Source organism: Piliocolobus tephrosceles, chromosome 15, assembly GCF_002776525.5.
Source record: "Piliocolobus tephrosceles isolate RC106 chromosome 15, ASM277652v3, whole genome shotgun sequence".
In the NCBI taxonomy this organism is placed as follows: domain Eukaryota; kingdom Metazoa; phylum Chordata; class Mammalia; order Primates; family Cercopithecidae; genus Piliocolobus; species Piliocolobus tephrosceles.
Genome location: NC_045448.1, coordinates 87,466,386 through 87,493,396, shown reverse-complemented (window position 1 = coordinate 87,493,396; position 27,011 = coordinate 87,466,386). Strand labels below are relative to the sequence as shown.

The following is a 27,011-nucleotide window of genomic DNA, read 5'->3' as shown; positions in this document are numbered from 1 at the left end:
CTCCCACAAAATCAATTTTCCAAACATTTTCAGTTGTTTTATTTCCAGTTTAAAGTTAGCCATCTCCTCCTTACCATAAGCATTATACATCTTGGGACCCAGATCTGGCCGAACAAAGTAGTTGGGCAGCCTAGAGGCCAAGTTCAGTTTGCCATCTCGCCTTGTGTACTCGGGCAGTGGAATGTTGGCCATCAGATCATCAAACCTAGAACAACAGAACCAGGAATTTGCAAAATAAGATTGCTTTTCTAATTCATTATTGTGTAACCTGTTTTGTTCCTTTTACACCAAAAGGAACAAATGTATCTGTGATCATGTAGACAGAGACAGCCATCAAATATTTAAGATTAGAATTACAGTAGTTACAAACAAACACGTCTTCTTTCTCTCCTACAACACACAAATGTGTCGAAATCGGCTGTAACACTTCAGACAAAAGATGTCAGCAATAAATTCTAGACAAAAAGTTATGCTTAGAGATACATCATTGATTAGTTATGATACCCTTTTCAAGGTTTCAAGCTCAATCAGGAAAACAGATCCACCCAATAGATGTCTTTTGTCTAACTCAGTGCTGTGACTATACTGTTCTGACCCTTACACATCAGATTCCACAACTGCCTCCAAATCAGCCTTGTAAGAAAAAGTGAGCCTCTTCTCTAGTAGGGCCTACCACGGAAAATGTGTGGTGTTCCATTAGCCAGGCCTAAAAATAGGCCTCATCTAAAAATAAACATGCCTCCAGTGACTACAGACTAGAAATGAAAAATCAGCAGCAGTATAACTACAGAACTTTTGTTATTTCCTTGGAAACTATTTTCTCACTATCCTACCAAGTCAAGGACAGAATCATCTCTCCCCACCTTCATAATCATACCTGGAAGGCATCATATCTCTAAAATCTTCTCCTGGTGGCCAGTCCTTAAGTTTCAACACCATTGGTTCTTTTTCATTTTTCAAACGATCTGAAAGGTAACCAGAATGAGCTGTTACTATTTATAACTCAGAAACAGACCAAAATAAATGACAAAGTAGCATTTTATGCCTCAACAATACAAATAAATTTATCTCTGCAAAATTTTCATAACCTGATAAATTTAGTATACAAATATTATTACTCCTTATTTTTCCCCTCTTACTAACTATCCACCATTTTATTTCTGCAGTGTAAAGAAATCCATTTGTACCCAGAAGGCAGCAAGGTGCAGCAAAATAAAGATCACCAACTAACGGATTTGTGTCAGGGCCTTGTCTTTCCTAGAAGCTTATTAAGCTGCTACTCGTTCTTGGGAGATTCAGCCGCTCCCTTTTGCCCACTGCAGGTAGGTGGTGTTTCGACAGCTGTCATCGATCCAATCTGCTCCTCCTCTACTGTTCCGGAAGAAGTGAGCAGCATCCCAACTAATCAAGAGCAATGCACGTCAGCAATCAAAGGTCACAGGTGTTTAGTAAACCCAGTTTTCTGAGGTCAGCATGGAACAAATTACTTATTCTGCTCGGAGAGAGAGATTGACCCTCTCTGATGTTCTGTCCAGGGACAACAAAGACAAACAGAACAGGTAATAACGCCTCAGAGTTTAAAAGCATAAACATTGTAACAAGGAAGGGGAGGAGAGATGTTAATTTTAAACTCCAAAATCCTGGAAAATGCTGCAGCTGCCACTGATGGGTCTCAGACTCCTGCCATTCCTGTGTTCCCTCCTTTCACATCCTCAACCCCCTTAAAAGATCTTTTATACATACTTGGAACGTCTTCAAATCCATCCCAGAAGTCTCCTACTGTGGCTCCTGTGATGATTTCATTGGTCCTACAATTAACTAGGTCTACTTCCTGCTCACCAAACTCTTTCCTGAAGGATTCAGGTTTCCAAAGTTCAGAGTTCAATTTGTGATGCACTCCAGACACCATCACTGGCTAAATGAAGAGAAGACGACTTTAGTCTGAACTCTGGCAGCTCTGTCCCCACTCCCGAAGGCAGTCCCTCTTCACACTGCTATTGGTGTATTTCCATGGAGCTGGTGCTCCATCTCAGATGGTGATGTGACAGTTTAGGCTTAGTTCTCTGAGCTCCCGAAGCACCTCCAACCTTCACCATTCATCTGCTTACACACCTCTTGCTCTCAAAACTACACGGGTAAGCATCTAGGACAAAGGATCACCTTTCCATTACTCACAGCAAGACGGACTGTGAAAAAAAACAAGGGCTGGAAGGAGTGTCCAGTGACACCAGTCACCGGTGAAACAGGGTGACCCCACTATACTTGAGCCTGTTACTGCCAAACAGGAATATGGTCGGTGACACCCCTCACTACTACTGGCTGTGTGAGGGTGCCAAATCTTTTGGCTGTCTAAGACAACCCAGAAGCTCTAACCTTTATGTGAAATAGTCTAACTTTAAATGAAATAGTCTAACTTTATGTGACTTTATAGTTTAACTTTATGTGAAATAGTCTAACTTTATAGTTTAACTTTATGTGAAATAGTCTAACTTTAAAATATTGGCAACAAGCAAGAAAGCCTGCTGATGCACTGTATTCAGCTCATCATTTTGTTTCTTGTCTATATATGATTAAAGGAGCAAATCCTATTAGTACACTAGATAGAGAAAAACATTTTTGAAAATGTATTTTTGGTTAAACACTGACATACTTCTGTTTGGCAATTCTCCCAAATCCTTGTCCAAGAGAGCAGAGTATTCCTTTAGCAAAGACCCTATCTGGCCAAACAGAGAAGCCAAAGATCCAGAAAACAGAACCAAAACAAGAAAGCACAGAAGCAGGCCTAGAAATTCCCCTAAAGATATTAACCAACACTTAAGATCCAACAACACTGCCCTTTAAAGCAGGCACCTGGGGACTATATGACACTACACGGCCCCAGCCTACCTAGAATTGCCTTCAGCACAGGCTTTCCATTCAGGTAAGAGGGGTGCATGATTTTCTATCACATTTTGTCTAATCTCCCAAATCCCATCAGCCTGTAGTCACACTCTCACTTCCTCTGCTGAGGTTTACCATAGGAATCACCAAGCCTGGATGCCCTCATCAAAAACCCAACGGGGACTGGTAGGAAGCAATAAAAACCTGAATGGAAAAGTCAATTTAGGACCACCTGCTTTAAAAAGGAAGACCCACGGCCACATCCTGACCTGATTATATTCACCTAAACAATGAAGAATAAAACAGAAGGTGAAGGGGTGGGAGAAGGCTGGGGTGGTGGTGTCAGAAGTCTGCCAAAGGAACTGAGAAGCTGGTTCTGAATAGGGCTGGAGGATGGGAGGCCTACATTACCTGTCCTTGTTTCCAGCACTCCCTAAACACATTCCAGTTGCTCTTATTGTTGGGGTCTTGCAAGCACAGCAAGCGATTATCACAAAGCCAATAGTGAGGAGTGTCAAAGCCCAGAATGCTGGGCTTGATCGTCAGTCCTTGAGGCCTCTTAGACAAATCAGAAGTCTTATTTTGCACCAAAGAGGCAAAGATGTCATCAAGGATTTTTGGTGTATTCTTGAGTCCATTTTCTGTCTGAATTGAAGAAAGAACAAAAGTCTCAAATATGTCATTCCCCTACCATCAAGAAACCCCATTCCCATAATGATGAGTATATATTACACATCCAGAAGATTCTAAGCCAGGTCCCCCAGGCAAAGAGGCACGTCCCCTGTCCCCACTTGACAACTCACAGAAGTGAGGTAACATGAGAAAGTGGCCTGGCCCAGAACTATAGTCCCATAAAACCTATCCTCCAATGACTCAAGCCTTCTGAACCCACAAAGGTAAGTATGTGATTCAGTCTCCTTTCTACTTTCAGTTCCAACTTCTCTACTCTCTTCCTGTTCTGTTTTCAACTTTACAACATGTAGTACCAACAAACAAACATATACCTTTCCTGTAGAAGAATTCAAGAGATTCCGGAGGAAACCAGAATTGTTGTTGCTTACGGGTGTCAAAATTGTGCTGTTAAACGTTTGGAGGACTGTGCTGGATTTGCTTAAAGGCGGGAGGGGTGGAAGGCATTTGATTTCATTCTTTAAAATTGGCATCGTTGGTTGTTTTTCTAAAATAAAACCAAAACATCCAGATGAAAAAATATTCTGAAAGGCAAATCCCTTATTAGTATTCTACAAACAGAATTACTTTAGAACTTGCTTTCTATTTACTGGAACAAAAAAAAACTTTAGGAGATAAGTACGAATGATATGACTTACTTAGACAACGATTCCTCATTGAGGTTAAAACAATAACTATCCAGTACAATGGAATTTTGTAAATTGACCTTTGTATCTAGCAACCCTGAGAAATGTTTAGTAAATGTAGATTCTTTTGGATTTTTTGCTTGTACTGTCTACAAATACTGGCAGCATTCTCTTTACACTTTTTTTCCCTCAATGCACTGACCAGGACTTCCAGTACAATGCTTAATAAAAAGTGGTAATAGATATCCTTTGTCTTGAACATAGAAACTGTTAAAATAAAACAAAACAAAAAAACCTCAAAGACCAGCTTGGCCAACATGGCAAAACCCCGTCTGTACTAAAAATACAAAAATTAGCAGGGCGTGGTGGCAGGCATCTATGATCCTAGCTACTCGGGAGGCTGAGGCAGGAGAATCACTTGAACCTGGGAGGTAGAGTGCAATGTGAGCCAAGATCGTGCCACTGCACTCCAGCCTGGGTGGACAGAGCAAGATTCCATCTCAAAAAACCTCAAAAACAAATTTTTTTAAAAATTCAATGATTATTTATGATGTCTCCAGTTTTTTTGCTTAAACTCTTGATTAAGAATGTTCTTAAGTTTTTTGTAAATCATAAACAGGTACTGAATTTTACTTCATGTTTTCTTGCATCTTGTCCCATGATTCTTCTATATTTTTGAATGTCAGACTACGTCTTCATTTCTGGAAAAACCTTGAAAAATTTAAATTCTTTTCCAGCCACTTGCTAATTGTCTTACTTCGGCTCAAATGTGCTGGTTTCTATGCTTCAGCTTCCTCATCAGTAATACAGAAATAATAACAATACTGATGATTGAGCATCACGGAATTACATCACATGTAAAGAGAGGACCTGGACCACAACAGGAGTTTGAATATTCTTTTTCCTCTAAGGTATATATAAACTCACCAGCTGTGCTCTTGCTAGCTTTTCAAATTATTTTTTTCTACAACAGTCCTCTTAGACCTGATTTATGAGTTCTTTTAAGAGTTCCTTATCACATTTTTAAAACTATATAAAGGTTTTTCCAGAAATTCAGGTGTAGTCTAACATTCAAATATTCCTTCATTTACAGTGTCAAATTTGATTCATTAAAATTTTGTTCAAGATCTTTATATGAAAGAAGTGGCCTGCAATTCTTCTCTTCTATAACACAGCCAGAAGGTAGAAGTCTCTATATTTTAATGCAGAAAAATTCTCCTCTTTGGTACTGCATTTCAAAAACACTTTCATTTGTGGCAGGTTCCAGGATGACTACAGAGAAGCACTTTCCATTCCACAGGACTTCTAACCACTGTCCTCCCGGCAACTGAGGTTGCCAAGTCCTTCCATGAATGGACCAAAATAGGAACAAACAAGAAAGCAGGAAACACTCACCCTTGTTTTCCTTGTTGACATTCCCACTGGTTAGGTCTGCCAGCCAGTTTAGAGGAGATGTGCTGGCTGGACAGGCAGGCTTCATGCTGCCGGCTGGCTTGGAGACTGCTTCCCCACCCACAGCTGCTGGCTCCAACACTGAGGGATTCTGCTGGAGCACTGTACCAAGAGTCGGTTTTTCTCCAGCTAAAGAAGTCTGTGTTAAGCATTAAAGGACGATTTTACATAAGCTGAAGAATGACAGCTTCCTTTTCTTTTATTCTCTCCTAATAGCCGACTGACAAGTGAGATAAATATCCAGAACAAAACCACCTAATAGCTAGCCCTGTGTATCCCCACAGCTGCAGTAATCCCGCACTAGTAGAGAGTAACTACAAGGTAGAAGAAATGTTAGCAACTTAAAACACAGCAAGCTATTACCCCGCGCACCCTTTTACCAGCCCCTGCTGGTACCTATCCCTATTACTCTATGTACCATGCTGGTTTAAAATGACCAGTTTGTGCCTGTCTCCCCTATGAACTCATCCCAGAATCCAGGATAGGCACAGAAAACATGGTTGAAAATGAATAAATGAGGCAGGCAGGAAAGGTAAAGCTGTGATTTCAGAAGGAAATAGGATGTAGAGAAAGAGAAAATGCTATTTTGACTTAGCTTTAAAAATGTGATGAGGAGCTCTTAAAAGAACTCATAAATTAAATCTAAGATGACTGCTGTAGAAGAAAATAATTTTTAAAACTGGCAAGAGCCAGTTTATATATACATAAGAAGGAGGAAAAAAAATATCCAAACTCCTGTTGTGGTCCAGGCCCTCTCTTTACATGTGATATAATTCTGTGATGCCCAATCATCAATATTGCTTATTATTTCTATATTACTGATGAGGAAGCTGAACCACATAGAAACCAGCTCACTTCAGCCAAAGTAACACAACTAGCAAGTGGAAGGAAAAGACTTCATATTCAGTTCTGACTCCAAATATTACAAGTCTTCTGCTCTCCCATCCTGCCTATGACACCACAGCTTTATAGAAATGTAAATTTCTGATTATTAAACACAATGCGGCATACTGATTACTGCAACAAGGGGGAGAAGGGACAGCAAGGCATACATGTAATGGTGGAGGGGAGAGGGATGCCACCCAGGAGACATATGAGGACTGAGAAAATTATCATTTTTTACATTGCATGATGGGCAACTAAAGGTTCATTTTATCATTATTTCCTTCAACTCTTCATAAACGTAGGCAAAATATATTTAGTAATTTTTAAAATGTTAAGGCTTATCTGAATAATTTTAATTCTGCAAAATACACAGAATTTTTTTTAAACCCTTTACAAACTCGACAGCTACTTATTAGATAGACTACTATAGAACCTTTTGCTTTTTCAAGAAACAAAATTGTAAAACCTACTAAAAGAGGCCACAGAAGAGTCTACAAAAGTAATGTGAAAAGTCAGAACGGGTCTCTGAACTGCCACATGAAATGTATGAATTATTTCTCTCTCTCTTTCCACTGATTACTATCCCCAGGTTTCTTTCAAACGCACTGATAGAAATCCTTGGGTTATTTGAAAAACAGACAAATGACAATTACAAGGGATGGTAAATTTAACATAAGCAGTAAATACCTGTTTTAGGTCTTCCTTTGAGGCTGGCTTTGAAAAGAGTTTGAATTGCCTGTTTGAACAAGGGCAGTTTGCCTTTATTCCCCATTTCGCTCTTACAGAATGAACAATGTCTCCAACATCATACAGGGCTAGAAAGGGCAGAGGCAAACATCTGAACAAGGGTATTAGGTACTTTCAACCTCAACATTACACAGCAGAAGCTGGCATTCCCCACAGGATTACTGTTGCCACTCCCTCCTTTTCATCCTGCTCCAGAGGCCTTCCCCAAAATACATTTTCTTTTCTTCTACAAAATTATCCTACAAAACTTTAATCAAAAAGTGTTGGAGGAATTATTTAATACACTTCTGGACAAAAATAAACTTAAGCGAGTAATAAAGTAAAACCAAACTACCAGCCCCGATGAGTTAACCAAGACAAAGGGAAAGAAAAGCACATGAAATACCTTTTCCAGGAATGATCTGTGTGGGCATTAAGTTCTCTGGTTCATGTATCTGACTCTTCACGCATTTTAGCCAAGAGAAAGTCTTGTAAGCAGCACCTGCAAATAACTGATTTGTAGTAACTGTTCTTTATAGACTGGCTCCACATGCTTCAAAAAATCCCACCAAACACAAATCAACAAAAAACTTGATTTAACTCTGTAGAGGGGCTGGAGGAGAATCAAATCGGTTCTCACCCTGTTGGCAATTCTTTCTCTTCATCCGATAGCAATCCACACATACTCCAAACCCACACCGAGGACACACCCAGTGCAGGTTGAAGATGGTGGTGTCACACACATCACACATTTCTCGAACACCTTTGACAGCTCGCTTCCAAGCAACCTGTCCTGCAAAAATCAGTAAATCACTTAGTCTTTGGAAGGAGAGGGCCTCTGAAATCAAACATGAAAGGTAGGGGTTGTTGTCATTCCTCCCTGTGACTAGACTTTAGACTTCAAATTAACTTTGTTCAGCTTTCATTGCAAATGCTGTCCTCCGCCCCATGAAGTGCTCCTGGATCCCCTCAGCATTCCTAGTAACTTTAATTTGTACTTCAGATTCATGCCTCTTCTCACTGTATATATTCAGGCACAGTCTCACCTCCCTCCAGGAGTCTGAACTCCAAGCAGAATCCCTATTCAGACTGTGCAGCAGTAGTTACACAAGTTGGAGCTCAGACACAGGTATCACACAACAGTGGTTCTTAACCTCTGAGTCATGAGTCACTTTCAGAATTTAAAGGCAGCATGTTCCAGGCTTTCTCCAAAGGAAAAAAAAATTTACTCAGATCCACAAACCCAGTAATCTGCATAGAGCATCAGGTTATTCAGACACCCTACATCCACTCAGACTGCCCATTAAAAACTCCCAAGGTGCTCAGCGGGCCTGGAGGGAGTTGCACATTAACTTTGTGCAGGCACTATGGTCCAAGGTCAGTTCCTTCACCAGTCAGTCAGAAATTCGATTTAGCCAGTGCCAGAAATGATGCAGGCACCCAGGACTGACTCACACTAACCAAACATCCAACAGATTAAGGCAGGACCCAGGATTCCACAAAGCAGCATTTTCTGTTCCAGTGGCCAAGACCTAATAACTGGAGAGAGAGGCCTTCCAAAACAGGACAGGCCATTGGACCCTTCCCCCAGATGGAGGAGTGCCAGATCAGGGAACCAAACCAGGTATCAGCAAGCTTTCAGAAATATGAGCAAAGGGAGGACATTTTTGTGGGTCACAGAAAAGCCCAAGGTCTCCCGACTAGGAGACTCCTGGCAGTCAGTCTGTGTGTCTCTCCTGAACAACACTGGATCAGTGCTGCTGTACTCCTGTTCTATGGAGAATATCTTCTTCCTAATCCAGTTTGGGGTTAACTCATTCCTTCTTCAGACTGAACACTATCCAAATGACCAAGCTTTAGTTTATACAAAATCAATCCAATTGCTGAATGAACTTCTGCCATTACATTATAATGTAATAGCACAGGGCACAATACATATAGCTTTAGGCATCTTATAAATGAGATTTTATGAACTTCATCTTGGACACTTGGATTAGACTGTTTTATCAGAAAGTACTCTTAGATCTCTTAGCCACCCATTTAATGACTATTTGTCACTGAAAGGACAGAATAAAAGTAGTAATAGTCGAGATCTGCTCCCTAATCTCAGGATCAGAGGTAAACTCTTCTGGGTATGGTGGCGTATTTCAGTGTCACTCACAGTGGGTTTCTCTCTCCAATCTGACCAGCTTGTCACAGAGAAAAGAAAGAGCAACAGGATAATCAAAAAGGCAAGGAGGAAAGGTTAATCACATTTAAATCTTCAAGGAGGAGAGTTTCTTAATTATGTTCTAAAAGATAACTGTCGGGGCCGGGCGCGGTGGCTTAAGCCTGTAATCCCAGCACTTTGGGAGGCCGAGACGGGCGGATCACGAGGTCAGGAGATCCGAGATCATCCTGGCTAACATGGTGAAACCTTGTCTCTACTAAAAAATACAAAAAAAAACTAGCCGGCGAGATGGCGGGCGCCTGTAGTCCCAGCTACTCGGAAGACTGAGGCAGGAGAATGGCGTAAACCTGGGAGGCGGAGCTTGCAGTGAGCTGAGAACCGGCCACTGCACTCCAGCCCGGGTGACAGAGCGAGAGTCCGTCTCAAAAAAAAAAAAAAAAAGATAACTGTCTATGCCTTTTCTATATTAAAAAAAAAAAACCCACATTTTTCAGATGACTCACCATTATCGAAGACAAAGCCATCACTTGCTTAAAACAGCTCTGCTGATTCAGGAACAAAGCTACTAATACATTCCAAAAAAGTATTTCCACATTGCAGTCATGTATGTACCACTGCCAGATCAGTTACTTAGGAATTTTTCTTTCCATCTACTACTCTTACTTAAATATATTTAATAAAGAAACTTTGTATCTCTACTGAAAGTGGAAAACTAATATTGCTTGTCTTAAACAGACTACAGGGGGGGAAGTATAATAAGACTTTTGACTTACGAGTCTCCACTACCCTAGCAGAATGAAGTAATTCTAAAGAATGACTCTGGTTGTTCCAGGCACTCACAATTCCCTTTCTCCCAGGTAGCTCTGGATTCCTACAGCTGGGAATGCCCTAGTCCTGTTCCTTGGACTCTGAGAGAGTATCCACATCTATTCACTAAGTTATTTTTGTGCTTAAGCTAGCTTCGGTTAGTTGCTGGTAATAAATCAAAATTCTTAAGACTGGCATGGATGCTTGTATTCAAACATACTTGGGTAAGCAGAGTCTAAAAAGAGACATACCAGAGGAATGGAAAGGCTTCACTTTTAACTTTCAACCACTGGTAAAGATAAAATGATGGAAGAAAATATGAGGCTTACAAGACAGATACCCCATGGTGCTTCTGGCTGGATAACTCATTTCCACAGAGAGACATGGACAGGAAGAGGCTGTACCGTCCTCCAAACATCCTAGCTTAAGATGTCATGAAGGAGGTCTGGCTCTAATGTGGCACCTACCCTGATTCCTGTGGCTTAACAGGCTGCCAGATCAGCATAAGAGTGCTCCCAAAGAGCAGAGGACACAAGCACATGCCCATCTAGAACCTCCAAGTATTCCCTTCACACCTTGACTCTAACAATCATTTCCATTCTGAACCTGTTCTCACTCTCATGTCTGGGACCCAGCCCTGCAGACTCTAACCCAGTAGGTCTAAGAGTTAGCCTTCCCATTCTTTCTTTCCTTGAAATGTATTCACGATTAAGAACCTTTGTTTTAAAATAAACCAATCTGAGACCTCATCCCCTTGTAGTGTGCCTGCACTGCTGGTGAGGCTGTGCAAATTCCACCATTACTGTACCTTCACCTTTCCTAACAAAAAAGGAGTTCCACTCCTTTGGTAATTGGCCCAAAATAAACCCCAAAAATAGGTGGCTAACTCTGATCAAACCTGTTACAAAAGGAAAACTGCAACCTCATTACACCAAAGTTATCTAAATTTTTGGGTGAAAAAAAAATCCAAACAATTAGGACTTAGGTGTCACTCAGGAACAAAAATCAAGTTGGGCTCAAAAATCCTACCCCCTAAGAGATGCTCTTACTGTGTGGCTCAATAGTTGACATAGCTTCCTTTTCAGAAATCACCATTTGACAGAAGTGGTCTCCAATGTTGGCCAAGATGTACTTTGCTGTGTCCAAATCAATCCCCACAACGTTTTTGGTTAAAGGTAACCACAAGCCAATTGCTTCATTGTCATACTTGTTTGGTGTTAAGAATCCTTCTACCCGCAACACACCATGTTTGTTGAATTGTAACCTAGGGAAGCAGGGGAAAAAAAGATATAAGGCACACACACACACACACACAAAACTGATTTACAACTTGTAATTACTTCTTGGGGGGGCGAGGGGGAGATGGAGTCTCACTCTGTCACCCAGGCTGGAGTGCAGTGGTGCCATCTCGGCTCACTGCAACCTCCGCCTCCCAGGTTCAAGCAATTCTCCCTGCCTCAGTTTCCCCAGTAGCTGGGATTACAAGCGTGCGCCACCATCCTGCCTAATTTTTGTATTTTTAGTAGAGAATTTCGCTATGTTGGTCAGGCTGGTCTTGAACTCCTGACCTCAGGTGATACTCCTGCCTCAGTCTCCCAAAGTGCTGGGATTACAGGCATGAGCCACCGTGCCCATCCACAAATTGTAATTACTATTTAAATCAACAAAGTCCTTCCTAGTTTTCTGTAATCTCCATGGCTAATCACAGCCAATGATTATTTGGCAATGTCAGTAGGAAGATTAAAAACACTTTTTCCCCAAAAGACCAGCTAGACAGGGGGAAAGAGGAGTGAGGAGAAGGGGAGAGAGGTATATTTTGCACTCAAACCAATATAATCATACTGCCTCCAGGGATAGTTGTTCGACCTGCTGGACTTGGCACTTAAGAGCAGGAAAATCTTAAGTTACTACAAAGGTAAGTCGTTAACAAACAGAAGGTGATAAATAACCTGATCAGATTTAAATATAACTACTGCTTCAAGACAAAAGCTCAGCTAAAGAAGGGTAACCGCTAGACAGTCACTGAAGCAATGGCCACACTGGTTTGTGAGGTACTTGGTGCCTATATGAATTCCAGCTGCACGTTACTGTCCAAGCTTCTAGAAAGAGGGAAGCATTAAAATGGGCCTCAGAACCTAAAAAGTGGAACAAAGGGCAGACCATTTGTTCATTATTTGCCTTCAATACTCTGTAACACTTGAATGTTTTTTTCATAAGCTATGTATTTTAAATTTTTAAAACACAAAATATTTTTGTCTTTTTTTGAGACAGGCTCTCACTCCAATGCCCCAGGCTGGAGTACAGTGGTACGAGTATGGCTCACTGCAACCCCCACCTCCCAGGCTTCAGCAATCCTCCCACCTTAGCCTCTCAAGTGGCTGGGAAGGCAGGCATGTGCCACCACACCCAGCTAATTTTCTTTTTCCATTTTTTGTAGAGACAGGGGTTTGTCACATTGCCCAAGCTGGTGTCAAACTCCTGGGCTCAAGCAGTCCTCCCACCTTGGTCTCCTGAAGTGCTGGGATTACAAGCATGAACCACCATGCCCAGCCTAAAAATATAGTATTCTGGCTAGGCACAATGGCTCACCGTAATCCCAGCACTTTGGGAGACTGAGAGGGATCCAGTTCGAGACCAGCCCAGAGAACATAGCAAGACCCTGTCTCTACAAAAGAAGATTTTTTTTAATTAGCCAGGCATGGTGGCAGAAGCCTGTAGTCCTAGCTACCTGGGAAGCTGAGATGGGAAGATCACTTGAGCCCCGGAGTTTGACATAACAGTGAGCTATGATCGTGCCAATGCACTCCAGCCTGGGCAGCAGAGTAAGATTCTGTCTCTAAACGTAAGTAAGTAAATACATACATACATACATACATACAAATATTTCTAGTAGGAGACATAAGAAATAGACATAAAACACAATGAAGTAGCCTGTAACATATCGTAACAGTCATCAATTCTTGTTAAGAGCAGAGGACGAAGTGCTGACTGCTGACTATGAGTTTTGTGGGCCAATATGATGAGGACTTCATGGTAAAGAGAGTAACTGAGCTTGCTTTGGCAAGAAAAGGTAGACAATTAGGTGAAAGAAGGTATGTCCAAAAGACAGTATTTCATATAAAAGCAAGAAAACTAACGGTGAACAGGGTGACAATAGACTAATTAGACTAAAGGGTTTATTCAAATAGGTAAGAATCAGGAAGAAGTTGCAGAGGTAAGTCGGGGTCAATTGCTGAAGCCTTCAGTATTTCACTGGGGATCTTGACTTTGCTAGGCACTGGGCAGCTATCAAAAGTCATCATGTGAGACACACACGAAGTTGTGTTTTAGAAAAACCATTTGTCCAAAAGAGTGTAGAATAAACTGGAAGGACAAGACACTGTTACCTAACATATGCGAATCATTTCAAGCAGTCCAAATGAGAGAAGCAAGTTTTTAATTGACAGTCCAAATTAAAGTAGTCATAACACTAAAAAATAAATTTGAAAGCATTTCAAAGTGGGACGTAATGGCAACAGGACCTAGCAACTGAGCCTTACCACTGAGATCCTACCCCTACTCCTATTTTATTTGCAAAAGAGTTTAATGAGATACAAAACTTGATGAGGAGGCTAATGACAACCTCAATCTTCACTCTAAACATCAGGAAAAAAGTTAAATTATGATATTCTTTTAACAAGATATGAGTTTTTTCTAGTTTCTACTACACTGGCTTCTACTATGCAGCATTAGACAAAGGTACTTTCTTCTTTAAAGAAGTCAAAAATGAAAAAAACAGCTAAGTCATAAAGTCAATGACTTCTAGACTGTTACAAAAATATAGTGGGTTTAAAAAATAAAGAGCTCTAATCATATTACAAAGAACAAAACAAAATAAATTATCCTTTCCCTAAAATGCCTTTGCAACTTAAACCAATCTCTCATCCAATCTAGTTGTAACTTTCATAGCAGAGGAGCCATAACAACATGAAATCAAGTGCATAATAGAAACACAAAGACCTGTACAAAGCACAACCATTTCAGTTTCTTCAAAATACATACACATACAAATGAACATGCACTGTAACACAACTGTTTAAGAAAAAAATTCTCGAGAGGAAGGGAAATAGAGTTACCCTCTACTGAGAGCTTATTCTGGGCCAGGAGTTATTCAGAATATATTAATATAAGCATATGTTAATATATGTTAACAGTATTACAGCTCTAAATGCTACCCACATGCTTTATGATGTGCTTTTGCAATTTACAAAGGGATGAATGGGGCAAACTAGTATCTAAAAAATTCTTATTTTGCTAAATAAGCCTGAATCTGAAAATTACAAGCATATATAATTAATGATCTAAATTCCCGGTGCATTTAATTCAGCTCATCAGCAATCTTTTCACTTAGATAAAATGAAAGGAGGAGGAGAAGAATAGGAAGAAATTGAAGTCAACTCTTCTGTTTATGATTAGAGTTAGTTCAACCTGAAAGCACCTAGATTTCTGAGAAAGTGAATTCTACCTCAAGTTCAACTATGCCAACACTGTTCATTTCTATATGAACAAAAGAGAAGATAGGGCTGCTTTTTTCTTCACTCAGGAGAGAAGAATTTAAAGAAAATGATTTAAATTTATATATATACACACATAAATTTATACATATGTATATATATGTGTATATATGTGTATATATACATATATGTGTATATATGTATAAATTTATGTGTGTATATATATATATACACGAAAATTTTGCCTATAAAATTGGAAAAGATTTTTTTAAAAGATATGCCTCTCCCTGCTGCCAATGGTACAGAGACCATGGGAGCATGTTCAAACACTGCAGTGGGCAAGGACACAGGTGCAACCTTCCTGGAGGATAACTTGGCAGAACATGTGTATCAAAGTCTTAAAACACACACACCTACTGACCCAGAAATGCCATTTCTAGTAATCCTCCCAAAGCAAATAATCAGGGACATAGACAAAAAGATCATTTCTGCATTATTTCCAGTCACAAAAAATACAAAATAATCTTAATACCAACAAGGGAATTGGTGAAATAAATTATCAAACATTACTATAACGTGCTCTTACACAGAAATTCAGAAGTATTTTAAGAAAAAGGTTATGATCAAGCGGTCCCTACTACATAATGGGAAAATAAGATTCAAAACAGAATGTGCAATATACCAACTAGGTGTGCCTGAATACATTTTATGATCATACAATGCACTGAAAAGTTAACCGTAGTTATTTGTAGTGGTTTTTCAGAACCTTCAACATTTTTCTATAATGACTGTTACTTTCAGAAATAGAAGTTTATATTTTTAAGCTTCGTTACTTTAAAAAAAAACAAAAATAAGAATGAAAAGTCACATGCAATAAGATCTAGATTCTCCAACCTAGAGATTACAAATGCAACATCTACCACCTTTTTACTTCTAGATTTACTGTTGATAAAAGAGTAAAAAAGGTATGCTAGATGATCTAGCATAAAAAGTATGCCCAGATTATCTGAACTTTTCCCAAAATGCCTCACCTCCTGAAGTGAAAGAAGCGGCAAAACACAGGTGAGTCCTTCTGTTGCTCCTTATCCTTGCGGAGACTGTCCAAGCGACACTCTCGGCACTTAGGCAACTGTGCCACAATGTTCACACAAGAATCATCCTGTACAAAGGCCTCGCCACTCTGTTGCAGCTTTTTGAGTTTAGCTGGGTCTGTCAAAACCGACTTCCTGGATGGGGCTAGGAAAACAAAAGATAAAGGAGACAGGACCTCAAATTTTTTAACACCACATTCATATGTGACTGAATTCTATTCAAAAAGCCAATATTCCCTTAAAGAGAACTCGCTTCTCCATTCCTGGTTCAACTGTAATTTCCAAAAATGGCTCAACAGAAAACAACTATCAGAATAACTGGAAAAGTTTTACTCTCTTTATAAAACAATTCTTATTTGCTGAATCCATTTGGCAACAAAAAACCCAAAATTAAACAGCCAGCCTCACGATTTAAAGTTAATGTATACTTCTATTCACAACCCTACATTTTAGGATGTTTCAAATCAGGTATTTAATTCAAACTCTGTTGAGGTTCACCTCCTCCGCAAAGCCCGACTTTGTGGACGTCCATTCTGTCATGTTCCAAATGCAAAAAAGACTGGTTTAAGGTGTGTTTTTAAAAGTACAATGCAAAAACTAACCATTCTAAAAATAACAATAAACAAATCACTTTCCTACATAGCCCCTGGGTCTATGGGGTTAGAGCATCTTCTAAATGGCTGTCACTTGACTCCTGACATGTCTTCCACTTCTTCTGCACATGTGGTCTATGGAGGATTAAAAGCACTGGCTACAGACAGGATTATAATTCTAAGTAAATGCAGATTTTATGTTTTAACTTGTAATCAGCCAGAGAACTTGAAATGTTAATATGGTTTCTAAAGAAAGGTAGAGATGTATTAGGAAAGAGCAATCACCGTGTCAGAGAACAAAGTAAGGAATCCATTTGTATGCCAAGAGCCTTAAGGAATATTTAATAGAAAACAGAAAAGACCTTTTCTTAGGGTCCAAGAGAGCTGAGAAGAGGGAAGTGGGTTTTTAGGCAAACAAGCAAAAGTCAAACACCAACAGCTTCTGGGGAACTAGTTGAGAGACGGGTGGGAGAGGTCAGTCTTGGAGAGAATGCGAAGATCCCAAACCAAAGAAGGTTTTAGATAAAGTAAACATCTTCAATAATTACCTTAGAGGTGATCTAATCTTACCTCTCTTTTAAAGCACGACTAGACCACATGTAAATTTCTACATGATGCTGTTAGTCCTTGATCCCTTAAACACTCTTATTCAGTTATAGTGAAAGAGAAGGTAAAGTAAGAAAGGAGAGAAAATAAAGAGATTAGTAGTTCAAGGATGTAATTTTAATTACTCAGATATTGAAAGACATCATCCTTTGAGTTGGGCCACGCTTCCACAGATCACAGGCAAAAAAGGTTATCTTACCTGTTCTATCCTGGCTCACAAGAGGAAATATCTAGAAATAAGACAGTTGAACTGTCTAAATCTAGCTCTTTACCGAGGAGAGCAACAGGTGCTACCAACAGGTGATTCTCTGAATTCAAAGCCAAGTCAAGAGAAAAATGCAATGCCCACTTCTGAGGAGCCACATTATCTATCTGAACAGAAAAAAAGGCAGCTGTTTGACTCCAGTTTGCTTTTATTTTCTAGACCCAAAGTGCAAAAAGGAGCAGAAAAGTTTTCCAAGCCTTCTGTACCAACATGCATTACTAGTGGACACAGATTAGAAGTCACGGAAGGCTTCTGATCACACTCTCACACCTCAATCAAAAAAACAGACACAGTAGATAGCAGGATGTGCTAGTCCAGGATGTAAGTAGGTATTTCACTTCTTTTACAATCCATTAGATGGAGAATAGCTGCATAATATATTAAATGAGACAAAGCTGGACTCCATAACTCACTTGTGTATCTATCATGTGCTTACTGCACTAGAATCTTTACTGTTTCTTCACATATTAATTTGCTTCAAAAACTAGCTGAGTGTGAGAGCTGATGATTCAAAAGGAATAAATAGAACAAGGATATGGTTATGAATATGTACTTTCTTTTGAGTGTTACATGATTTCTGAGAACAGGATAATCTTATGCAATTAATTTTATGCAAATTAACAGCTATATTAACTTAAACCTCAATGAAGAAGCTAGGTTAGAAGTATTGCTAGGCAAAGAAAGTTCTATTCTTCCAATGCTACACTAAAAAGATTCGCAAGTCAAATCCAGCCATCTTGCCCTCTAATTTTACAGAGGCCTGCAATTAAAAAGGTAGCGTAGATATATTCATTTTTACTGATCCAAATAAATAAGTTGTTTTCGTAGGTTGTTTTCGTTCGTTTTGTTTTTTTGAGCCAAGCTCTCGCTCTGTCGCCCAGGCTAGAGTGCAGAGGTACAATCATAACTCACTGCAGCCTCCAACTCCTGGGGTCAAGCAACACCCCCCCCGCCTCAGCTTCCCCAGTAGCTAGGAATAACAGGTGTGCACCACCATGCCCGGTTGATTCTTTTAAAAATTTTTTGTGGAGATGGGATCTCACTATGTTGCCCAGGCTGGTCTCAAACTCCTGGTCTAAAGCAATCCTCCCACAGTGGCCTCCCAAAGTATTAGGATTACAGGTGTTAGCCACTATGCCCAGCCTAAAACATTAACAAAATCCATACCAATTTCCCACATAGCTAACAGTGATCAAAAGGCATCTTTAAATTCTAATAGCTCTAAACCGTTTGACATGCTGAAACCATTCTGTTCTTTCTAACTCTAGTAACAGAGCTTCTGATAACTACCACCATTATAATGCATCCTCGAACTTCATGTAAGTAGCATCAAGTACAATGTACCATTTTTCCTATAACAAGAGTAGTTTTAAACTGTGGGCGCAGCAGGACCTCCCCTTAAGCAAAGAGACTCTTCCTGGTATTTCAGCCCTATCCTTAACAACTTCAACCCAAGTCCCTTTTCCAGAAGTGATACAATTCTGCATCTTTTCTAAAATTTCAAATCTCAGCTACCTGTCACAGATCACCTCTTCTACTCCAACCTGGAAGTCACAGAAAGTGACAAGCTGAAATAAAGTAATCACCAGATTACTTTAGATTTTGTTTCAAAATTTTCTTAACCTAAAAATTGGGAACCACCTAATAGGAACCAGTTAAATCATATGGTAAATAAATGTAACAGAATCCTTGCTTTAAAATACTAATAGACATCTACACTAATTCACAGGGTAAAACTGTTGGCATGAACCCATTTGTGTAATACAGTTTATCTGTATTTCTATATACATGAAACTAGGTACACCAAAATATTAACAGTAATCGTTTCTGAGATTTGGGGATTATACCTTCAACTTTTCTGACTGTATAAACTATTCCTACAAAGTCATTTTCACATAGTTTCTCATAGGACAAGAAACAGATATATATATATCTCTACCATTTCTTACCTTCTACCAATAAAGATATTGAAAAACACTCACCGTTCTGGATTTTATTGTTGCTTCTTGTACAACAGCTTTCATTATCTACTTTTACTGAAGATTCCTTTAAATTCTGTGATTGGCAAGCCAAAGCTGAAGGTTCTACCTTTTTTCCCGAACAGTTATTTGGGCTATCACTATTGACACCTGCTTTCACTTCTGGTGTATTAGAAACATCCGATGGGGAAGGTGCATGTTCTAGGTGCTTCTGCCGTACAGGAGGATGAGCAATTTCCAATTCTGCCCTAGAAGAAGCCTTTGTAGGTAAGCACTCCTTAGGAAGGCCAGTCAATGGTTGTGGAACAGACTCCAATCTGTTTTCCTGATCAGTGTTTGTCTTAGGCTGAGTACAGCTGCCTTTTGGCTCACTCAGAATTTTCAAGTCTCCAGTTCCAATCTGAGAGGACTTTGAGAGCAACCCTGCTTTGCAGACATCTGGTTTTGTTCTCAGAGCTTCAGACTTTGTATTTAGACAGGAAGAAATTTCCTCTGGTAAACTCTGTTTATGACATCTGAAAAAGATAATATAGAAAGCTAGCATCCAGGCCTCTTTTTCTCTCTCCATTATCTTCCCAAAACAGTTTGGTTCCCTAAGCTAATGAACATGAAAGACAAAAGAAAATTTCTTATATGTTACAGAATTTAGGATAGGTTTCTGTAAGCTGGAGTTAAAAGTCATCAGTCAACAGTTCTGCAAAAATATCATAACCACTCAGAAAAATACAACCCTAAATTCTGTCTGCATGTTCTCAGAAATCTTTAACTTCTTACATTAGCTCTACTTCTCACAGCACAACGAACCTTAGCTTTCTCTCAAACCAAAATATTGTATGAACCAAAAAATACACTCAGCAGATGAGCTCTGTGGTTTATAAATATCAAAACTAGAACTCTGTGTAGGGGCAATTCTGAAAGTTTCTTCTTTTTTTTCCTTGTTAATTTCAGAGAAACCTCTGCTAACTTTTTTCTATGATGAAGATTACGTTTGAATTTCAAAGATAAAACTAGCATTCTTACTACTTGCCAAGAGTCAAAAATTGAACCTCTAGTAAAAGTCAATGTGTCAAGACAAAAATTCTAAAATATGTATGTATATAAGAAATGTTAGAAATCCCTTCAAAGATATTCACACAAAATCAATTAAAAACGAACAATGGGCAAGGCACAATGGCTCACACCTGTAACTCCAGGATTCTGGGAGACCAAGATGAGAGCAGTGCTTGAGGCCAGGAGTTCATGACCAGACTGGGCAAAATAGCAAGTCCCCCATCTCCACCAAAAAATTAAAAATTGGCCTGGTGTGGTGGCACGTGCCTGTAGTGCCAGCTAGTTGGGAGGCTGAGGCAAGAGGATCAATTGAGCCCAACAGTTCAAAGCTGCAGTAAGCTTTGACTGTACCACTGCAACTGCACTCCTCTCTGGGCAACAGAGCAAGATCCTGTCTCTAAAAAAAGAACCTCAAAAAACAAAAAATCTAACAAACTGGCAGCAGCACAAAACGCTTTTCTGCTATGAACATGTAACCAGCCCTAACAGAATAATTTCATTCTTGTTTGTTCAGTGATCAGGACACATAGCAAACAGAATAGCTGATTACTTGGTTATTCAAAGAACAACTTGGTATTTTCCCTGTACATCTTACTAGAGACAGTCTTGAAGAACTTTTGTTTCTTAGAAATTCATCCTAGAGTTCTTTCTCGAGAAAAATGCAAAGTCCTTTTTTTCTATTATACCTTTTTGTTCCTGCCTCTACCAAAGGATTTCATTCCGGAGAAGAATTTTTCATTTAAACACTCAGATGAAAAATCTTTCCTTGGATATCACTGAACTTTCTAAAGTTCCCTCCCTTTCTATTTTGAAGACTGCTCCTCCTCCTGTCTGACTGCCACATGGCCATCCTCCAAGCTCTATCCCAGGCTGCCTGCTTTTTCCCAGTGAACCAGTGTGCTCAGCCACTCTCCCACCTTCCAAACCTACTTTTCTATACCACAGTCTCTCTGACCTCTATCCTATGTCTGTATCAACTGCCTGCCTATATAGGCCACCACCACTTCCCAAAAGAGACCCTTCCCTTAAAACTACTTGCACTGTCAACCTTGTAACTACTTTAAATTTCTACTTAAACTTTACATTTCATACTCATTTTCTTCCTCTACAAGTTAGTAATAGTACCACCTACAGCTATTGCTTCCTCATCTCTATTCTTCTTAGAACCCTCTCTACTGCCATATTTCTCAACTATACTTGGGTCAACTCATGTACAGGCTGAGGAGAATCTCTCACTGTAACCACGTCTCACTGCTTCTTCACACTCCCACTGACCTCAGTCTTCCATGTACGACCACTCTGTTCCCTTTTCCTTCAAAGAAGACACCTGTTTTACAAATGTCTGTACTATTTCAATTGATCCTTCTCACTGTATCAAGGTAGTCTCTTTTCTCATGCCCCCCTTTCACTTCTACACCATTTTCCATGTTGCTCTGTGTGCCTTCTATACTTTTCACCTCCAAAAGCATTTATCTATCTTTTCTCGGAAACTCTAATGAAAAATCTCCCTGGACAACCAGGGATAAAAACAATGAGCCATGACTAAAATAATTTTTTATTATTATTATTAAACATCTTTAACAAATCACTACTCACCCTTGAGGAATTTTTGCTCCAAGGTTAGGTGGAGAGTTGGCAGCCTGGGGAGTACTTTGCTGTCTTGGGTCCTTACTAGGTGGAGTTGCTGCAGTACAGCCAAGCATGATCTCCTTAAAAACTGTTGTAGGTACAGACTGTACAGGACATATACTGGGAGAGGCCTAGAAGATACCAAACCAACAGATATTAAAAGGAAGTCCCTAGTTAGGAAATAATAAAATGCTACCAAATTTAAGATCATTTGCTTAATACTAAACAAGCATAATACTACTGCCAAATAAAAAGAAAGAAGAAAGTGAAACAAGTGATAAACTATAAAATTAAGGGCTTTAAGACTGTAAATATATCACTCCAACTTTTCACAAAACTTATGTCTCCCTACAAAGGATCACAAGCTTATCTTTTTCAGACCTCTGAACTATTGTGCCAGGAAAACAGTCAGGTGGCAATTACTTTAATAATGCAATGCAGAGGTGAACTTTTAAGTGACAATTTTAAACGGTGGCAGCTTCACATGCATTCACTTTGGTATGACCTGAGTGCCCACCACGCACTTACTGCATAGTTTGGCAGGAGACCAGACCACATAGGACTCTTGTGTTAGGCAGTGATGCTTATCTGGTATCCAGATAAGCCTATGCAATAAAAGTTGAGGACAGTTCTTGCTCTTATGTGGCTCATCAAGTCACAAAAGTCATCCCAAGCTGCAAAAAATATCAAGTTATGACAGGCCTGTGGGCAAAGCTAGGACACCTGTCCCCATTCCCTTTTCAGGTAATTTTATCTTCACAAAAACGTAAGTATTGAATCCACTTCTAAACAGTTTATACCATTCACAAAAATAAACTTCCCACCATGAAAAAAGAGCACAGATAAACTCAAGACAATGAGTCTATGGCTGAACCAGGTGAAACCAATTCACCCATCTCACCGGGCTCCTCACATGTGCTTAAATTTTTAAGTCATATACCTTAAATTTTTAAGTCATATACCTTTCTCAATCACCTTGCCTTACCACCAAATCTAAACTTGAAGAATCTCCAAAGTTTCTTCATCTTCTAGTTACTAACTCCTAAAGTTTGATTACAACTTCCATTAATAGGTTTTTTGTTTTGTGTTTTGTTTTTTGTTTTTGAGATAGTCTCGCTATTATCACCCAGGCTAGAGTGCAGTGGCGCCATCTCGGTTCATTACAACCTCTGCCTCCCAGGTTCCAGCAATTCTCATGGCTCAGCCTCCCGAGTAGCTGCGATTGCAGGCATGCACCACCATGCTCGGCTAATTTTTCATATTTTTAGTAGAGACAGGATTTTGCTATGTTAAGGCTGGTGTCCAACTCTTGGCCTCAAGTGATCTGCCTGCCTTGGCCTCCTAAAGTGCTGAGATTACAAGCAGGAGCCACTGCGCCTGGCCAGCAGGTTTTTAAAACCTGGCAATTTTGAATATATTTATATGTACTCTACTCATGAATGTTTTTCTCAGAAATTTACTATGACAGCCTTGAAAAGACTGGCTAGCATATACTAAACAGATATATCTGAAAAATAAGAATTTAATCACTGGCAAAGTTTTGGCATAGTTTCAACTATTTTTAGGCACAAAATTATCTGATCATATACTATTTCAGTCAACTCAATTTTGGTTAAATAGAACCTTAATGTTCTCCAGAAGGTGTTATGGTTGGTTTGGGGTGTTTTTTGAGTTTCCTAATCCTTTAAATGAGGAAATTAGTTTATTCCTAAAGTCCCTTTTGCTTGTAATAGCTTACAATTCCCTGTTAATCTGAGGTTAGTCTCCCAAAGTTTAATGCCAAATCATTTTGAAATGCTTATTCAGGGCTCAATTTTACCAATTATCTTTCCTCATATAGGTCACCATCCTTATTTTGAGTATGTTTAGGGTTCATACACTAATAACTTTCCTTACTCTCCCAAAAGCAACATACTTAAGAAATTTGGATTATAAACCTAAGCATAAATTTTTACTCTGTATAAAATCAAGCCGCTCAAGTAAAAAAAACCCTCCATCGCTCTAATTTCCCATATGTAATCAATAAACCAATAAATCTTGCCTCTATTTGCAAAGTATGTATTGAATCTACCCATTTCCTTCCATGTCACTACTACTACCATCTTTCCCCTAAGCTACACATCTCCTAACCAACCTTCCTTCCATTTGTGTTGAATCCTCTGCATCCTACCCAAGATCTCTCCTACCACAAAGCAATCTCTATAAAACATAAATCAAATAACATCATGGCAGTCCACTGCCTACAAGAATCCCATGTGGTCCAGTCTCCTACCCACTCCTGCTCCTCCTCCTGCCATCTTTTTCACTGCCTCCCTCGCTCCCAGTACTCCAACTACACTTGCTTCCTTTCTCATCTCCTAGTGTTCTAAGCCCTTTCTTGCCTGGGCCTGTGTGCTTGTTATCTCTCCGGCTACATCGTTTTCAGTGGCTGGTTGGTTCTCTCTCTCCACCCTCAAGTCTGTTAAAATGTCACCCTCTCAGAATTTCTGATTACTCTTTCTAAAGTAGCATCCCAAAAGCTGTCCCTTACTCTTTATCATTTTTCTGTTTATACCTTTCATAGCCCTTACCACGCCATGAAAGTACCTTTCACTTATTTACTGTCAGTCTCCTCACAATGGGACGCACACTCTTTATGGGCAGAGGCCCTGCTCTTATACCCACTGTTATACCTCATAAAACCAAACATACAGTGGATGTTCAATAAATAAGACTGGTGGAATGAACATATGAATGAGTGAATGCTGTTAGCACATAACATTCCTAAATAGCTATAAATCAATAAGTCTTATGAGTTACTTCAAGTGATAGGAAGTGATTATCACCACTGTAGATTAGTCTAGCATATACTAACTTGTTGGAAGGAGGGATGGAGGAACAGAGGGAAGGAGGGAAGAAAGGAGAAATCTGCTATCTATACAAAGGTAATTCACCACACCAAGGAGAAGATTTGGAGAGCAGTGGCAACAGCACAGTGATGAAGACTATTGGATTTTGGTGTTAGCCTTTGGTTTGAAATTCAGTCTCTAACACTTCCTAGCACTTTCTTCCTATGAAGTATACTTTACAGGGCTGTGCTTTACCATAGTGCCTGGTGCTAAAATAAATTTTAGAGATGAGCTGTCTTAAAGCAGAAAAACATTGTGAAAACTTTCTCAATTCTGTCACCGTGTGTTAGAATCAGCATAACTTAGCGTGCTTTTCCTTTAAGAAACTCAAGTATTTCCTTCTACAACTTTCCTAAGGTGTAGCTCAACAGGAACAGGATTCCAATTCCCAAACCCATGTTCACGAGTGCACCTCTGCACTGGCCTCTGACTCAACAAAGGGTCAAAGTTTCTTCTTACCTGAAGAGTTTTCCCTGAAGGTCTTCTATACCAGTCATGGCAATAGTTCCTCCCTGCCAGCAGACGGAGATAATATAATTGAGTGTATGATAGAATTCTAAAAAGGACACTGCTGGCTCACACTCCTCAGCAGACTCTTTCCCAACTAACCAGGCAACATTGTAACTCTGAGGAATAGTCTGCTAGGCAGAGAAGACCTTCAAGGAGCCAGATATCACTGGCAAACAGGTTTAGCTTAACCAAAAGTATTCACCAAGACAGTCAAGAGTCTTGCCTACCTAATCCCAAATGCCTGTCTTCCAAAGACCATCCTAAAAGTGCCTGTCCAACACATCTAGGAAGTGCAAACACAGTAAGAATCGTGCCGAGCGTGTTACTGTACTCACCTTTCACTCATACATTTTCAAATACTTTCCTTCCCCACTGCTCATCTCTCTAGCTCTCTTGAAATCTAGGCCAGGCCAGTGTATCCAAAACTTTTCTGATTACAAGAATCACCCAGAACGAAAGATATTTGCCGATATGGAATAATAGTTATAATACATTGCAAGGGAATCAAGGAGGCTACAAGACTATGGTTTTTAGTTTTAAAAAACTAACAAAAAAATCAGGTCTCTGTGATACGGGGGGAAAAAGATAGGAGGTAAGTATTTCAAAATGTAAACAGAGAGTCTCTGAGAAGTATAATTACAAGTGATGATTCTATTCTTTACTATACTTTTCTAGGTTAACCAAAAATTTTAAAATGAGATGAGCTTAATAATCAAAAAAAATTTTCAAAAACTTCTAAAACCCAGGTAAAAATCCACCACCTTCAACTTCCTTTAGAATGACATGACTAGCATAGAGCTCAAGAGCTGCAACGCACATTTTTAAAACACTTTATTTAGTTCATCATTTTAGATGCAGAAGTTAAGAAACTTATCTCCAGGCTACAGTGCAGGCTTATTTTTTTTTAATAGCTTCTAATGTGCCCATCAATCAGCTCAATAGCACATATAATATGGGCAACATGCTGAGAAAGATAAAAAAGTAATGCTCCCTGCCTTTTAAGAATTTGAGTCAAGGAGACAGGATCACATCATATATGTCTATATACCCACATTTTACAAGTACCTCCTTGAAGGTTAGAAATTTACTTGCTCAAACGCCTTTCCCATTGCTGACACACTCAACACTCTGAAGGCACCTTCCCCCACAGGAGGTTCCCACTGACCTCAGTTCTGCTTGCACCCCAGACTGATCGCTCCACCATCCAACAGGATATGCCATTCCTATTCCTGACCCCTCTTCCTCAGCACCCCTCGCAGCTCACTCAGCTCTCCTTTTCATCATACTCCAATTTACACTGACACATTCCCCATGACAGGTAACACACAACCAACTTCTCCAAACTGATATTTACTAACTATAGACTGCTAACAATTTCTCTAATGTTAAAACCAGACATAAAGAAATTATAATTCTATCCTGTTTATCTCTCAGCTTCTAATACTATGGATTACTTGACAATATTGTCTCTGAGCTTGACATCCTCTGTGTAGTCCTGGCCACATTACTTACCCAGAGCCTTACTATCTATTCCCTTCTAGACCAGGGACCCCTGTTCCTCACCAGCTCAGCCCCTTTCTATACCGGGAGACTATATAGTATCATAAATAATTGCCTGACCATGTCACTTGGGATTCCTAAGTTAGAACTGTCATGTTCTTTGAGGCAGAC

At 39.6% G+C, this 27,011-nt stretch overlaps 1 protein-coding gene across 3 annotated transcripts in view; it reads right to left on the bottom strand.

The window, feature by feature from the left end:
- The window catches only part of KDM3A (lysine demethylase 3A), a 52,458-nt gene that overhangs the window by 7,923 nt on the left and 17,524 nt on the right, over positions 1-27,011 (bottom strand). For 2 of the 3 annotated variants that reach the window (XM_023224919.2, XM_023224920.3), the window contains exons 9-21: positions 21,910-22,073; positions 19,267-19,778; positions 15,761-15,965; positions 11,286-11,500; positions 7,900-8,052; positions 7,666-7,761; positions 7,221-7,348; positions 5,592-5,787; positions 3,885-4,057; positions 3,292-3,525; positions 1,744-1,915; positions 878-965; positions 75-205 (exon numbers count right to left, since the gene is read on the bottom strand). In XM_023224919.2, the coding sequence (XP_023080687.1) occupies positions 75-205; positions 878-965; positions 1,744-1,915; positions 3,292-3,525; positions 3,885-4,057; positions 5,592-5,787; positions 7,221-7,348; positions 7,666-7,761; positions 7,900-8,052; positions 11,286-11,500; positions 15,761-15,965; positions 19,267-19,778; positions 21,910-22,073 (2,467 nt within the window). The remainder of the gene's footprint in view (positions 1-74; positions 206-877; positions 966-1,743; positions 1,916-3,291; positions 3,526-3,884; positions 4,058-5,591; positions 5,788-7,220; positions 7,349-7,665; positions 7,762-7,899; positions 8,053-11,285; positions 11,501-15,760; positions 15,966-19,266; positions 19,779-21,909; positions 22,074-27,011) is intronic. The other variant, XM_023224921.2, reaches the window with a different exon arrangement.